The sequence below is a fragment of the Lucilia sericata genome, unplaced genomic scaffold (assembly GCF_015586225.1).
Source record: "Lucilia sericata isolate MDLA Ls3-8-SP2 unplaced genomic scaffold, ASM1558622v1 Contig000197F_arrow, whole genome shotgun sequence".
Classification (NCBI taxonomy): domain Eukaryota; kingdom Metazoa; phylum Arthropoda; class Insecta; order Diptera; family Calliphoridae; genus Lucilia; species Lucilia sericata.
The window spans coordinates 352501-369354 of NW_023994225.1; the positions used below are offsets into that span (position 1 = coordinate 352501).

The following is a 16854-nucleotide window of genomic DNA, read 5'->3' on the forward strand; positions in this document are numbered from 1 at the left end:
TTCAAAAATATAATGCCCCGATCCATACCGCCAGGGCTGTAAATGTATGGATTCGATGCCAGAATGTAAAAATTTTGGAATAGCCTCCGTAATCATCTCACCTATTTATTATTGAAAATGTTTCGGCTATAGGTCGGGTAGACAGTATAACACAAAAGAAGCCTAAATTGAAGGAACTAAAAGGCTTGGACCGAAATTCCCTTGTCATTACTTAAGAATCTTAATAACTCTTTATCTCAAGTAACGGCGGATATGTTTCTTACTCAATATTTTCTAAAACCTTGTAAAAATATTTATAGAAATAAAAAAGTTTACTGAAAAATGCATTTTGTTGTTGTTTTTGTAAATTAAAGATGATGAACCTAAATAAGCCAAAAAAAAAAAAATTGTCCAAAACGTAGTGTTTTAGAAAAAAAAACTTTTAAAAAATCGGTTATTAAGTATTGCACTAATGTTTTGTCATCTAGTGATACATAAGACATTATGCTATTAATTAAAATTTTAATAAACCAATTAGTCCATTATTTTTTGCAAAAAATTAATTTGAATGTAAACAAAATAGTAAACCTGTTTAAGTGAGCGGGAGTGTATATATATAATATATATATATATATATATATTATATATATATATATATTATATATATATATATATATATATATGAATATTACATTCAAAGGCTCGATATATAAATCAGTTTACTGCTGGCAGTGGAAAAAAATCTATTCATATTCTGGTGTCTGTGAATATAGACATATATTTTTTTAAAAAATAGGCTGCGGTAAGCCATTGACTGAAGATTAAAATGGCAAATTTTTGCGTTTTTGGAAACTGTGCCTGTGGTCTGTAACTTTCGAATCGGCAAAAAAATTCGAAAAATTTATAATCGTCTTGTTTAAAACAGAGTGAACATACGTAATTCAAATAAATTTTCGTTAATTGTAATATGTTTAGTTTAAAAATGATTTGAATCACGCAACTAAAAAGTGGAAGACTCTAATATTCCAATGTTTTATTCTCGACTCGAAAGTTACAGAACACGGGCACTGTCTCAAAATCACAGGAATTTGGCAAAAAATTGGGCAAATTTAGAATGAATATTAAGAAAACATAATAAACGTACATATGGAGTCATAACAAAAGAAGACAGGAGAGATTCATAAAATCTGGCTCCAAGTCAAGTGATTCTGCAGCAAAAATTTAATAAAAAGTGGTTGTTACAGCAAGCCTAGCTGCAGTAAAACGTATTGTAAGAAGGGCCAAGGCTTTAACAATATTAAAAAATTATAAAACCTTTCCAATTGCCACTCGTAATGAAAACCCCTCTTCAGTTTGCACATGAACACATAGTTATAAAAAGCAATATCAACATCTTGTTTTTTTTTCGGATGAAAAAAAGTTTAATTTAGAAGGTCCAGATCGATATAATAATTATTTTATGATTTTGAAATTAAGAGCTCTACCTGAGTTGTCTGCATAGCTGTGGAGGATGTTGGATGTATTGGGGGCAATTTTCGTATTATGAGACATGTGAGCTTCAATTTCTTTCATCTAGTAGGAATTGTAATAATTCGTAATGCCATACTGGAAACAGCTTTTTCACATTTTCGGATATCTTTGAACCCTTGCCGTGGATATTTCAAAAATATAATGCCCCGATCCATACCGCCAGGGCTGTAAATGTATGGATTCGATGCCAGAATGTAAAAATTTTGGAATAGCCTCCGTAATCATCTCACCTATTTATTATTGAAAATGTTTCGGCTATAGGTCGGGTAGACAGTATAACACAAAAGAAGCCTAAATTGAAGGAACTAAAAAGGCTTGGACCGAAATTCCCTTGTCATTACTTAAGAATCTTAATAACTCTTTATCTCAAGTAACGGCGGATATGTTTCTTACTCAATATTTTCTAAAACCTTGTAAAAATATTTATAGAAATAAAAAAGTTTACTGAAAAATGCATTTTGTTGTTGTTTTTGTAAATTAAAGATGATGAACCTAAATAAGCCAAAAAAAAAAAAAAAATTGTCCAAAAACGTAGTGTTTTAGAAAAAAAAACTTTTAAAAATCGGTTATTAAGTATTGCACTAATGTTTGTCTATCTAGTGATACATAAGACATTATGCTATTAATTAAAATTTTAATATAACCAATTAGTCCATTATTTTTTGCAAAAAATTAATTGAATGTAAACAAAATAGTAAACCTGTTTAAGTGAGCGGGAGTGTATATATATATATATATATATATATATATATATATATATATATATATATGTATATTATATATATAATATATATATATATATATATCGTATATCTATTATACTATATCTAATTAATATATAGATCTCTATATCTATCTATATCTCTATCTCTCTCTCTCTCTATCTCTCTTCTCTCTATATATCTCTCTCTATCTCCTCGCTATCTATCTTCTATCTCTCTCTATATATATCTATGCATAACTTACTCATTTCAGGCTCGATATATAAATCAGTTTACTGCTGGCAGTGGAAAAAATCTATTCATATTCTGGTGTCTGTGAATATAGACATATATTTTTTAAAAAAATATGCTGCGGTAAGCCATTGACTGAAGATTAAAATGGCAAAATTTTTGCGTTTTTGGAAACTGTGCCTGTGTTCTGTAACTTTCGAATCGGCAAAAAAATTCGAAAAATTTATAATCGTCTTGTTTAAAACAGAGTGAACATACGTAATTCAAATAAATTTTCGTTAATTGTAATATGTTTAGTTATAAAAATTATTTGAATCACGCAACTAAAAAGTGGAAGACTCTAATATTCCAATGTTTTATTCTCGACTCGAAAGTTACAGAACACGGGCACTGTCTAAAATCACAGGAATTTGGCAAAAAATTGGGCAAATTTAGAATGAATATTAAGAAAACATTAATAAACGTACATATGGAGTCATAACAAAAGAAGACAGGAGAGATTTCATAAAATCTGGCTCCAAGTCAAGTGATTCTGCAGCAAAAATTTAATAAAAAGTGGTTGTTACAAGCAAGCCTAGCTGCAGTAAAACGTATTGTAGAAGGGCCAAGGCTTTAACAATATTAAAAAATTAATAAAACCTTTCCAATTGCCACTCGTAATGAAAACCCCTCTTCAGTTTGCACATGAACACATAGTTATAAAAGCAATATCAACATCTTGTTTTTTCGGATGAAAAAAAGTTTAATTTAGAAGGTCCAGATCGATATAATAATTATTTTTATGATTTTTGAAATTAAGAGCTCTACCTGAGTTGTCTGCATAGCTGTGGAGGATGTTGGATGTATTGGGGGGCAATTTCGTATTATGAGACATGTGAGCTTCAATTTCTTTCATCTAGTAGGAATTGTAATAATTGTAATGCCATACTGGAAACAGCTTTTTCACATTTTCGGATATCTTTGAACCCTTGCCGTGGATATTTCAAAATATAATGCCCCGATCCATACCGCCAGGGCTGTAAATGTATGGATTCGATGCCAGAATGTAAAAATTTTGGAATAGCCTCCGTAATCATCTCACCTATTTATTATTGAAAATGTTTCGGCTATAGGTCGGGTAGACAGTATAACACAAAAGAAGCCTAAATTGAAGGAACTAAAAAGGCTTGGACCGAAATTCCCTTGTCATTACTTAAGAATCTTAATAACTCTTTATCTCAAGTAACGGCGGATATGTTTCTTACTCAATATTTTCTAAAACCTTGTAAAAATATTTATAGAAATAAAAAAGTTTACTGAAAAATGCATTTTGTTGTTGTTTTTGTAAATTAAAGATGATGAACCTAAATAAGCCAAAAAAAAAAAAATTGTCCAAAAACGTAGTGTTTTAGAAAAAAAAACTTTTAAAAATCGGTTATTAAGTATTGCACTAATGTTTGTCTATCTAGTGATACATAAGACATTATGCTATTAATTAAAATTTTAATATAACCAATTAGTCCATTATTTTTTGCAAAAAATTAATTTGAATGTAAACAAAATAGTAACCTGTTTAAGTGAGCGGGAGTGTATATATATATATATATATATATATATATATATATATATATATATATATATATATATATATATATATATATATATATATATATATATATATATATATATATGAATAAATTACTATTTCAGGCTCGATATATAAATCAGTTTACTGCTGGCAGTGGAAAAAATCTATTCATATTCTGGTGTCTGTGAATATAGACATATATTTTTTAAAAAATAGGCTGCGGTAAGCCATTGACTGAAGATTAAAATGGCAAAATTTTTGCGTTTTTGGAAACTGTGCCTGTGTTCTGTAACTTTCGAATCGGCAAAAAAATTCGAAAAATTTATAATCGTCTTGTTTAAAACAGAGTGAACATACGTAATTCAAATAAATTTTCGTTAATTGTAATATGTTTAGTTTAAAAATTATTTGAATCACGCAACTAAAAAGTGGAAGACTCTAATATTCCAATGTTTTATTCTCGACTCGAAAGTTACAGAACACGGGCACTGTCCAAAATCACAGGAATTTGGCAAAAAATTGGGCAAATTTAGAATGAATATTAAGAAAACATTAATAAACGTACATATGGAGTCATAACAAAAGAAGACAGGAGAGATTTCATAAAATCTGGCTCCAAGTCAAGTGATTCTGCAGCAAAAATTTAATAAAAAGTGGTTGTTACAGCAAGCCTAGCTGCAGTAAAACGTATTGTAAGAAGGGCCAAGGCTTTAACAATATTAAAAAATTAATAAAACCTTTCCAATTGCCACTCGTAATGAAAACCCCTCTTCAGTTTGCACATGAACACATAGTTATAAAAAGCAATATCAACATCTTGTTTTTTTCGGATGAAAAAAAGTTTAATTTAGAAGGTCCAGATCGATATAATAATTATTTTTATGATTTTTGAAATTAAGAGCTCTACCTGAGTTGTCTGCATAGCTGTGGAGGATGTTGGATGTATTGGGGGCAATTTCGTATTATGAGACATGTGAGCTTCAATTTCTTTCATCTAGTAGGAATTGTAATAATTGTAATGCCATACTGGAAACAGCTTTTTCACATTTTCGGATATCTTTGAACCCTTGCCGTGGATATTTCAAAAATATAATGCCCCGATCCATACCGCCAGGGCTGTAAATGTATGGATTCGATGCCAGAATGTAAAAATTTTGGAATAGCCTCCGTAATCATCTCACCTATTTATTATTGAAAATGTTTCGGCTATAGGTCGGGTAGACAGTATAACACAAAAGAAGCCTAAATTGAAGGAACTAAAAAGGCTTGGACCGAAATTCCCTTGTCATTACTTAAGAATCTTAATAACTCTTTATCTCAAGTAACGGCGGATATGTTTCTTACTCAATATTTTCTAAAACCTTGTAAAAATATTTATAGAAATAAAAAAGTTTACTGAAAAATGCATTTTGTTGTTGTTTTTGTAAATTAAAGATGATGAACCTAAATAAGCCAAAAAAAAAAAAAAATTGTCCAAAAACGTAGTGTTTTAGAAAAAAAAACTTTTAAAAATCGGTTATTAAGTATTGCACTAATGTTTGTCTATCTAGTGATACATAAGACATTATGCTATTAATTAAAATTTTAATATAACCAATTAGTCCATTATTTTTTGCAAAAAATTAATTTGAATGTAACAAAATAGTAAACCTGTTTAAGTGAGCGGGAGTGTATATATATATATATATATATATATATATATATATATATATATATATATATATATATATATATGAATAAATTACTATTTCAGGCTCGATATATAAATCAGTTTACTGCTGGCAGTGGAAAAAATCTATTCATATTCTGGTGTCTGTGAATATAGACATATATTTTTTAAAAAATAGGCTGCGGTAAGCCATTGACTGAAGATTAAAATGGCAAAATTTTTGCGTTTTTGGAAACTGTGCCTGTGTTCTGTAACTTTCGAATCGGCAAAAAAATTCGAAAAATTTATAATCGTCTTGTTTAAAACAGAGTGAACATACGTAATTCAAATAAATTTTCGTTAATTGTAATATGTTTAGTTTAAAAATTATTTGAATCACGCAACTAAAAAGTGGAAGACTCTAATATTCCAATGTTTTATTCTCGACTCGAAAGTTACAGAACACGGGCACTGTCTAAAATCACAGGAATTTGGCAAAAAATTGGGCAAATTTAGAATGAATATTAAGAAAACATTAATAAACGTACATATGGAGTCATAACAAAAGAAGACAGGAGAGATTTCATAAAATCTGGCTCCAAGTCAAGTGATTCTGCAGCAAAAATTTAATAAAAAGTGGTTGTTACAGCAAGCCTAGCTGCAGTAAAACGTATTGTAAGAAGGGCCAAGGCTTTAACAATATTAAAAAATTAATAAAACCTTTCCAATTGCCACTCGTAATGAAAACCCCTCTTCAGTTTGCACATGAACACATAGTTATAAAAAGCAATATCAACATCTTGTTTTTTTCGGATGAAAAAAAGTTTAATTTAGAAGGTCCAGATCGATATAATAATTATTTTTATGATTTTTGAAATTAAGAGCTCTACCTGAGTTGTCTGCATAGCTGTGGAGGATGTTGGATGTATTGGGGGCAATTTCGTATTATGAGACATGTGAGCTTCAATTTCTTTCATCTAGTAGGAATTGTAATAATTGTAATGCCATACTGGAAACAGCTTTTTCACATTTTCGGATATCTTTGAACCCTTGCCGTGGATATTTCAAAAATATAATGCCCCGATCCATACCGCCAGGGCTGTAAATGTATGGATTCGATGCCAGAATGTAAAAATTTTGGAATAGCCTCCGTAATCATCTCACCTATTTATTATTGAAAATGTTTCGGCTATAGGTCGGGTAGACAGTATAACACAAAAGAAGCCTAAATTGAAGGAACTAAAAAGGCTTGGACCGAAATTCCCTTGTCATTACTTAAGAATCTTAATAACTCTTTATCTCAAGTAACGGCGGATATGTTTCTTACTCAATATTTTCTAAAACCTTGTAAAAATATTTATAGAAATAAAAAAGTTTACTGAAAAATGCATTTTGTTGTTGTTTTTGTAAATTAAAGATGATGAACCTAAATAAGCCAAAAAAAAAAAAAAATTGTCCAAAAACGTAGTGTTTTAGAAAAAAAAACTTTTAAAAATCGGTTATTAAGTATTGCACTAATGTTTGTCTATCTAGTGATACATAAGACATTATGCTATTAATTAAAATTTTAATATAACCAATTAGTCCATTATTTTTTGCAAAAAATTAATTTGAATGTAAACAAAATAGTAAACCTGTTTAAGTGAGCGGGGAGTGTATATATATATATATATATATATATATATATATATATATATATATATATATATATATATATATATATATATATAACTAAATTATGGCAGCGGTGTACATATAGCAATAAAAAACACAATACCCCATCATAATATATTAAAGGCATCAACAACTAATATTGAAAACGTTTCTATTATAATCTTTATTAACAACAGGCCAATCAAATTCACATCTGCATACTGTCCTCGCTACTCGAATACTTTCATAGATAATTTAAACTTGATTACAGACCCAAATTCTGAATTTTTCATATTTGGAGACTTCAACGCTCACCACACCTCCTGGAACTATAAAGAAATTAACACCGCTGGTAGAAGGCTGTATAACCACCAGTTGATTTCTAATTATAATATACATTCTCCACACAACTACACACGTTACGCACAATACTCAACCTTCAGTTCTAGACCTCTTACTTACAAACTCGAATTTAAACATATCTTCAATCGAAACTCATCCAGGTCTTCTAAATTCCGATCATGTTCCAATAACTTGCCAAATTTATGGTTCAATTATTCAAAGAACAAAACTAGTCCCAATGTATAATCTTGCCAACTGGAATGGCATAAGTAAATGGGTTGACACAGAAATTCGGAGAAATAATTTGCAATCTGTAAGTATAAATATAGAAACAATTTAGAAAAAACAACTTACATAATGCAACAAGCATCCCAAAAAGTTCCAGTTAAACAAATTCATGTCTGCAGAAAAAACTATCACAATTAACTTTATATCTTACTAGCATACCCTGGGTGCTTCGCTACCCTAACCAAAATTAAATACACGTTCCTAGGTTGAATATTTTAGAAAATTCAAAAAGTACCAATTATAAGACAAAAACTACTAAAAAGTTCTCTATTAAAGAATCTTATTCATTGTATGTTTCATAATCATGTGTTTTGAATTCATATTATAGAACATACAAAGAGTATCATTTCAAGAAAGAAAAAGTACCAAAAGTGGAATAAATTCTACTTTAGTGGAAAGTACTAATAAAAATAGTTTTACCCGTTTCTTTCCCTTTTTTACCGCTAAATGTACAAATTTCCAAAAATCCCTCCTTAATGGATCTACATAACCAAAAGCACATCTACTGTCAAAATTTCACGATTCTAGGTTCAGCCGTTTGGGCTCATTAATTTTTGGGTTCATTTTTGAAGTGATATATATCGAGATCTATATATCGTATCGGCTATATATATATATATATATATATATATATATATATATATATATATATATTATAAGACAAAACCTACTAAAAACCTATATATATATATATATATATATATACTCTGAAAGCATAGTCCAAATTTCAAGCCGATACGATATATAGATCTCGATATATATCACTTCAAAAATGAACCCAAAAATTAATGAGCCCAAACGGCTGAACCTAGAATCGTGAAATTTTGGCAGTAGATGTGCTTTTGGTTATGTAGATCCATTAAGGAGGGATTTTTGGAAATTTGTACATTTAGCGGTAAAAAAGGGAAAGAACGGGTAAAACTATTTTTATTAGTACTTTCCACAAAAGTAGAATTTATTCCACTTTTGGTACTTTTTCTTTCTTGAAATGATACTGTAGTGTGAACATATGTAGGGTACTTCTCAAAGTCGACACACACAACATAGTTGTTTGGCTATGGGAAAATGCTTAGCCAGCAGAATTCGTACACATGTGTCTCTGATTAAATAAACTTCTTCATATTTCATGGTGGGAAACATGAAATATGAAGAAGCAAAGAATAATCAATGTTAGCTAGAGTTAGTAGAATTTAAGTAAGTAAAATTATTATCATTAAGAGAACTTCATTCAAAGAGAACGGACACAGAAGTGTCCGTTCCATTTAATAAATAATAAATACAAATATTACAAATATTACATGGCGATCCTGCCAGGAGTTTATTTATTGTTTATATAATAAAAATCCCTTTATAAACTATAAATTATTACTAAATTTGAGTTCAAAAGTGATATATAATAAAATAGACTTTTAAAGACAAAATTTAAATTTAAATAAACACGCAGTAATTTATAATAAAAAAAAAACATAAAAATGACATTAACCGACAACAAATTCAGTTAAAACTTTAAGGAAAATACATTAAAAAAAAAAAAAGCCCACCAAATAAAAAAAAAAGAAAACATTTGAAAAATAACAAGAAAAAGCTAAATATAATACAATAAAAAGAAGACATTTTTCTAAAAAAAAAAACCCCAAAAGACTCAAAATAATAAAAGATAATAACAAACAAAAAGGCTTTTTCCACAAAAACAACTTTAAAAGGAAGAGGCAACAACTAGAAAATATTACTCTTGCCCTCCCCACACTCTCTTTCGAAGGAAATCAACAAGGAGTAAACACATTAACCAATGAAAGCCTTAAAATCTTAGAAAAGCAACAGACAGCTTTTCAACATGTAGAGCCTTAACTACAATAACAAGAATAGCAGAAACAACAACAAAAACAAAAAAGGACATTAGCAGGATTTTCAGCAGCAGAATGAATTCAACTTTAAAATACTTAAATTATTATAAAAACATATTTTATTTTTGTTTAAGATAATTAAGCCTTATTTCAAAAAAAAAATATTGTAAATGGAGCGGTGAATAACACTAAATTTTAAGTAATTATAATTATACTAAAACTGCATTACTGCGACACTTACGAGTCCCTCCAGTACTGCATAAATTTAAGGGTTAAACCTAGTTGGGTCTAAAATTGGTTTTGACCCATGGTTGACAGTGCCTGGTACGACGGTACATATGAGTGTACAGTATGCCACGCGGTGCCATCCATTCCCTTAATATAAGCACTAACACGACCCCAGACTACACAACTTATTAACCTTCACGTTACTATCTAGGAATTGTTACCTATCATTTTTAGAAAACTTTGTAAACATTAACGTGAAAAACGAACGCTGACATTTCTTGTATGAACTTATTTTTTTTTTTTTTAAATCCTTTTTTTCTCATCGTGAAGAATCACAACATGGGTAATCACGATTCTAAAATCACAAACCCTAATGCTAATGTGATCAATGAGGTGAAAGTCTCAATAGAATACCCAATAGTATATCTGGGTATCATAATAGGTATCCCAGCGCTACAACTAGTAGTCACACTATACCAATTACATAAAAAATCTCTAAAAAAAAGTTATTTAAGACGGTCTATGGGTGTAGATTTGGACAAAGTCTAAAAATCAAGCTCCAAAGCAATGAATTTTTACATAATTTTTATCTTATACCTCGTTCGCTTAATTCTATATTTGAGCCTTATTATTTATCATAATTAGCCCATTAACATTTATTAATAATTATGCGTTCCTACCTGTCTGAAAAATTTTTTTTTTTTGTTTGATTATAGAAATTTACTTACATAATTTCAATTAAAATCTGTCTCATGTTAATTCCCAAAAGGCTAAATGGAATGGGAACAAATTATTTATAAAGCACGACTAATAAAAGAAAGATTCCAAAGGTCTTATAAGTGTATAAACACTGATAGAGACACAAAACAAGAAACTGTGAATAAACACTTTAACATTCTTGTGCAACAATTAGAACAACTAAGAGTCTTGTTTAATGTCAACTATTCACGACTGACACAGGCTCATAAAACTTTCGCCGACTCTTTTTATCTGGACATACGTGAAAAACTACTAAACGTTGCAACACGTAAAGGTCTAAAAATACAAGTACCCCAGAGTATACATGAACAAATAGAGTTTGTACCTCTACCCGAAATTATTGAAGTGAAACAAAATCAAACATCTTCAGTCAAAATGACACAGACAGTAGTTGAATTTCTAAACACAGCCTCTAAACTTATACCAAACTTTGATGGCTCGGCAGAGAACCTTCAAAGCTTTCTGGACGCGTTAAATCTAGTAGGAACTATTAGGGAAAACCATGAGGCCTTGGCAATTCAGCTAGTTAAAACTAAACTACGTGGTACAGCCCGTAACCTAATTTCTGACGAAACAACTCTATCGGAAATAATAGCTAAACTTTCGAATACAGTCAAAGGTGAATCCGTGGATGTGGTAACTGCAAAACTAATGAACGTAAGACAACTGGGCAAGACTGCCACAGCTTACGCCAAGGAGATCGAAGATCTCACTAGGAAATTAGAAACATCCTATATAAAAGACGGATTACCAACCAACGTTGCAACAAAGTACGCTACAAACACAGCAACAAAAGCTATAATAAAAAATGCCTCCAATGACAGAGTAAAACTCATTATGGAGTCAGGAACATTCCATGACCTTAATGAAGTAATGTCAAAATTTATAAGCAGCTGTACCGAAGCTTACGGTCAGCCTAACTCTATTTTAGCATACAGTAGAATTCAAAATAGACCTCCAAGACAAAGACAAAATAGTCAATTTCCCCAGGGATATAATAATAGGTTAAATAATACTAGAAATTCTAATCAAAATAATCCTGGGAATATAAGCCAAAACTATCGCCGAAACAATAACAATAACAGACGCCAATGGTATCAGAATAATACCAATAATACTGGCAATCATACGGGCAACCGCAACAATAATTATCGCGGTAGAAATCAAAATAATAGAATCAATACAATGGTCACTGAAAATGAATCTGAAAATGATTCGGAAAACGGGCAAGACCCCCAAGATACTCAATAAAGATTTATAATATAAATATCAACTCCTACAGCTATTTTAAACCACGTTCAACAATGAACAACTCTATGTCGACACTTTTAGTAGACACTGGCGCGGACATTTCGGTAATAAAAAATAAAAAAAATAATAAAACGCAGTCAAGTTCTTTATGATCCTATAACGGAAAATGAAAAAGTGAACATCAACACAATAGGACAAGGTTTAATAACCACGATTGGAAAAGTTAAAACCGAACTCCTATTACGAAATATCTCAATTAAACATGAATTTCATGTAGTTGAAGACAACTTTCCGATACTCGGAGACGGAATTATAGGTATGGATTTCATCAGGAAGTATAAATGCATATTGGACTTTAGCGGTGAACAAGACCTATTAATTGTGTTTGTACCACAACAAATGCTCCAAAACGGTGTGTTTATAGCAAACACCATAACAACAAAGTCTAACCCTCTAGTGAAAATCATTAACGTAACTGACAGGGATATTATGATACAAAACTGCAAAGTTAAAGTTCAAAAACTTAGTGACTATAGAATAGCCAACGTTAGTTCGGAAAATAAAAATAATAACAACAGTGAAAAACTGAAGAAATTATCAAAAAAATTTCCAGATTTCGTAAAAAACGGAACTAACACAGTTATGTTCTGAGTTTATAGACATTTTTGCGCTTGAGTCGGATAAAATAACGACCAACAACTTTTATAAACAAAAATTGCGCCTTAATGATAAAAAACCAGTTTATATTAAAAATTACCGAACTCCTCACTCTCAAAAGGAGGAAATCAATAAGCAAGTCCAAAAACTGATAGATGACGACATAATAGAACCATCTATATCTGATTATAATAGCCCATTACTTTTGGTGCCTAAGAAAAGCCTACCAGGTAATAATCATAAAAGATGGAGATTAGTAGTTGACTATAGGGGAGTTAACAAAAAATTAATGGCCGATAAGTTCCCATTACCTCGCATAGATGACATATTAGATCAATTAGGTAGAGCAAAATATTTTTCATGCCTAGATCTTATCTCTGGGTTTCATCAAATAGAATTAGAAGACGAATCAAGAGATATCACGTCCTTTTCTACTGATAATGGTTCGTTCAGGTTTAAAAGATTGCCTTACGGACTAAAAGTGGCACCTAACTCATTTCAAAGGATGATGACACTAGCATTTGCTGGATTGTCACCCATCCAAGCTTTTGTGTACATGGATGACTTAATTGTCATCGGATGTTCTACTGCCCATATGATGCAAAATCTTAAAGATGTATTTAACTTGTGTAAAAAGTATAACCTAAAACTGCACCCTGACAAGTGTTTCTTCTTTCGTCAAGAGGTAACGTTTTTGGGTCACAAGTGTACAAACAAGGGTATTTTACCAGATGACGAAAAATTTTCAGTAATTAAAAACTATCCTACACCGAAAAATGCTGATGAAGCTAAACGCTTTATAGCATTCTGCAATTATTATAGGAGATTTATTCCCTATTTTGCAGAATATTCTCGTTATATCACTAGACTATCTAGAAAAAACGTAAAATTTGAATGGACTCATGAATGTGAAAAAGCATTCAACTATTTCAAAACTCAACTTTTGAGCCCACATATTTTGCAATACCCAGATTTTTCAAAACAATTTTGCATAACAACCGATGCAAGTAAATTTGCATGCGGATCTGTTCTAAGCCAAGAAACCAATGGCATGCAAATGCCTATTGCCTTCGCCTCAAAAGCTTTTACAAAAGGCGAATCAAATAAATCAACTATAGAGCAAGAACTTACCGCCATACATTGGGCAATACAATATTTTCGACCATACATCTATGGGAAAAAGTTCTTGATTCGAAGTGATCACAGGCCTCTATCCTATTTATTTTCTTTAAAAAATCCGTCATCTAAATTAATGAGGATGAGACTTGACCTTGAAGAATACGACTTTGTCGTAGAGTATCTTAGGGGAAGAGATAACCATGCGGCAGACGCACTGTCCCGCATTGAATTTAATGATATAAAAAATATAGAAGTCAAAAACGTCTTGAAAGTAACAACCCGACTTCAAGCAAAAAGGAACAATGTCAATAATACCACTGATTCCGACAGCATTCAAGTACCACAGCCGGTTAAATTTAAAGTATATGAGGCAATAAATGCCCAGGAGCACAGTAAAATGCCCATTTTGCATTTTACTCAGGATAAATTAATTATCCTCAAAGGAAAGACAAAACTTTCCGAACATATGTTGAATGAGATAGTTATTAATGGAAATGTCGATTTGGATCACCTCTTTCCAAAGCTTGAAAAAATAGCTAATAATCTTGGCCTCACAACATTAAGACTTTCACTAGGTGATTGTATTTTCAATATCCCGGGAATAAATATAGAATCCTTTAAAAATAAAGGAAATGGTCTCTTAAAAAGATTGACCTTGGTGCTCACACCCAAATTAAATAAAATCAAAACCGCTGAAAATAAACTAGCCATCATGCAAAAATACCACCATGACCCGATTTACGGAGGACACATGGGAATAACTCGAATGACTAGGAAAATAAGACTTCTTTATTACTGGAAAGGCATGACAAGAGACATTACCAAGTATGTCAAACAATGTAAAACATGCCAATTAAATAAGCCCGCTAATAAAGGAAAGGAATCATTTATCATAACTCCAACACCAGTCAAACCTTTTGAGATTGTCATTATAGACACTATAGGACCCTTGCCTAAGTCCAATTCTCAAAACGAGTACGCAATAACTATAATGTGCGACTTAACCAAGTACTTGGTAGCAGTACGATAAGTAACAAATCTGCAAGATCAGTCGCAAAAGCAATCATGGAGGGTTTCATGTTAATATATGGCCCTATGAAAAAGATCATCACAGATATGGGTACTGAATATATGAATCGAATTCTAATTGAGCTCTGTACTCTGATGAAAGTAGAAAAATTAAACTCTACTCCATATCATCATGAGACACTAGGAACGGTTGAACGATCACACAGAACCTTTAACGAATATTTACGATCCTATCTTTCAGAAGATAAATCCGATTGGGACGAATGGTTAAAATTCTTTGTGTATTGTTATAATACAACTCCGTCCACAGCACATGAATATTGCCCTTTCGAGTTAGTCTTTGGAAAAATGCCACCAGTTTTCGAACCTTTCAAAGACAATCACTTCACTCCATTGTACAATATAGACTCATATGAAAAGGAAGTCAAATTTAGACTTCAGATTGCACATCGCAGAGCCGCTAGCCTAATAGATAATGCTAAACTAAAAAGGCACCAAGACTCTAACGAAACTGCGAAACCAGTCAGTATTACTCTAAATGACTTAGTGTTAGTGACAAATGAAGCCCGACACAAATTGGAACCCTTATATAAAGGACCCTATAAGGTCATCGGGGTATCCGACAATAACAATGTAGAACTCCAAACTGAAAATGGACAATCATTCTGTGTTCATAAGAACAGAATAAAAAGGTTCTACAATTAAGATATAAAGTTCTTTTATTTCCATAAGAAAAATATTGTTCAAATGGAAATTTATTTGACTATATATAGATATATATTTTTTTTCTTTTCTTTTCTGTGTAAGATTTATAAATCAATCTTTCCAAAAAGGGAAGGAATAGAGTAAGATTAAAAAGTTCGAGCTTATATTTATAATTTATAGAATTAAAAATAATATAATTTGTAATTTCAATATTTAAGTTAATTTAATATTTTTTTATATAAATGATTAATTCAATTAATGAACTGTTTTATATTTAACCGTTATTTTATCATTACTTAAAAATTATTAGAATTAGAGTAAATTCAAGACACATGTGTAAAGAATAATCAATGACTTAATATTGATTATTCTTTGGTTAAAAGGGAGGTGTAGTGTGATTAACTGTGCGACCCATACATATTGAACATATGTAGGGTACTTCTCAAAGTCGACACACACAACATAGTTGTTTGGGTATGGGAAAATGCTTAGCCAGCAGAATTCGTACACATGTGTCTCTGATTAAATAAACTTCTTCATATTTCATGGTGGGAAACATGAAATATGAAGAAGCAAAGAATAATCAATGTTAGCTAGAGTTAGTAGAATTTAAGTAAGTAAAATTATTATCATTAAGAGAACTTCATTCAAAGAGAACGTACACAGAAGTGTCAGTTCCATTTAATAAATAATAAATACAAATATTACAATACTCTTTGTATGTTCTATAATATGAATTCAAAACACATGATTATGAAACATACAGTATATATATAAAATATAAATATATATATATATATATATATATATATATATATATATATATATATATATATATATATATATATATATATATATATATATATATCAAATATATATATCTATATATATATATATATATATATATATATATATATATATATATATATATCGTTTCACACAGATTCCGTTTTACGTGTTCCTTTAAAGTTGTGAAAACATGGCGGTAAACCAACCGAACCCAATCCTAGCTGCAGCAGCACAACGACCAGGTATACGGACTCTAGATATTAATCCGCTAAAATATCTGGAAAAATATATATATATATTTTTTTTTTCGAATACTCGGTGAAAAATGTTGAAACACTTAATATCGCTTGCTTCTCAGCATAGATAATTTGCACTTATATATACGAAATATGCACAAGGATACCCGAGTATCCTACCGACTACGCCAATTAAATAAAAACCGTTTCTTTATTTTTTTACGACTTTATTGTCGTGATGTTCTTAAATAACTAACTTAAATTATATCATTTGTTT

The 16854-nt window shown here is 30.5% G+C and overlaps 1 protein-coding gene across 1 annotated transcript; it reads left to right on the plus strand.

Moving 5' to 3' along the window:
* Nucleotides 1-10806: 10806 nt before the first annotated feature.
* Nucleotides 10807-12042, plus strand: LOC119601890 (diacylglycerol kinase A-like). The gene has a single exon (XM_037953128.1). It carries the CDS (start codon nt 10807-10809, stop codon nt 12040-12042), a length of 1236 nt encoding a protein of 411 aa, XP_037809056.1.
* Nucleotides 12043-16854: the final 4812 nt, after the last annotated feature.

What these genes read in the sequence shown, in the direction of transcription:
- LOC119601890 (XM_037953128.1), top strand. Translation starts at nt 10,807, where the DNA reads ATGGAATGGGAACAAATTATTTATAAAGCACGACTAATAAAAGAAAGA.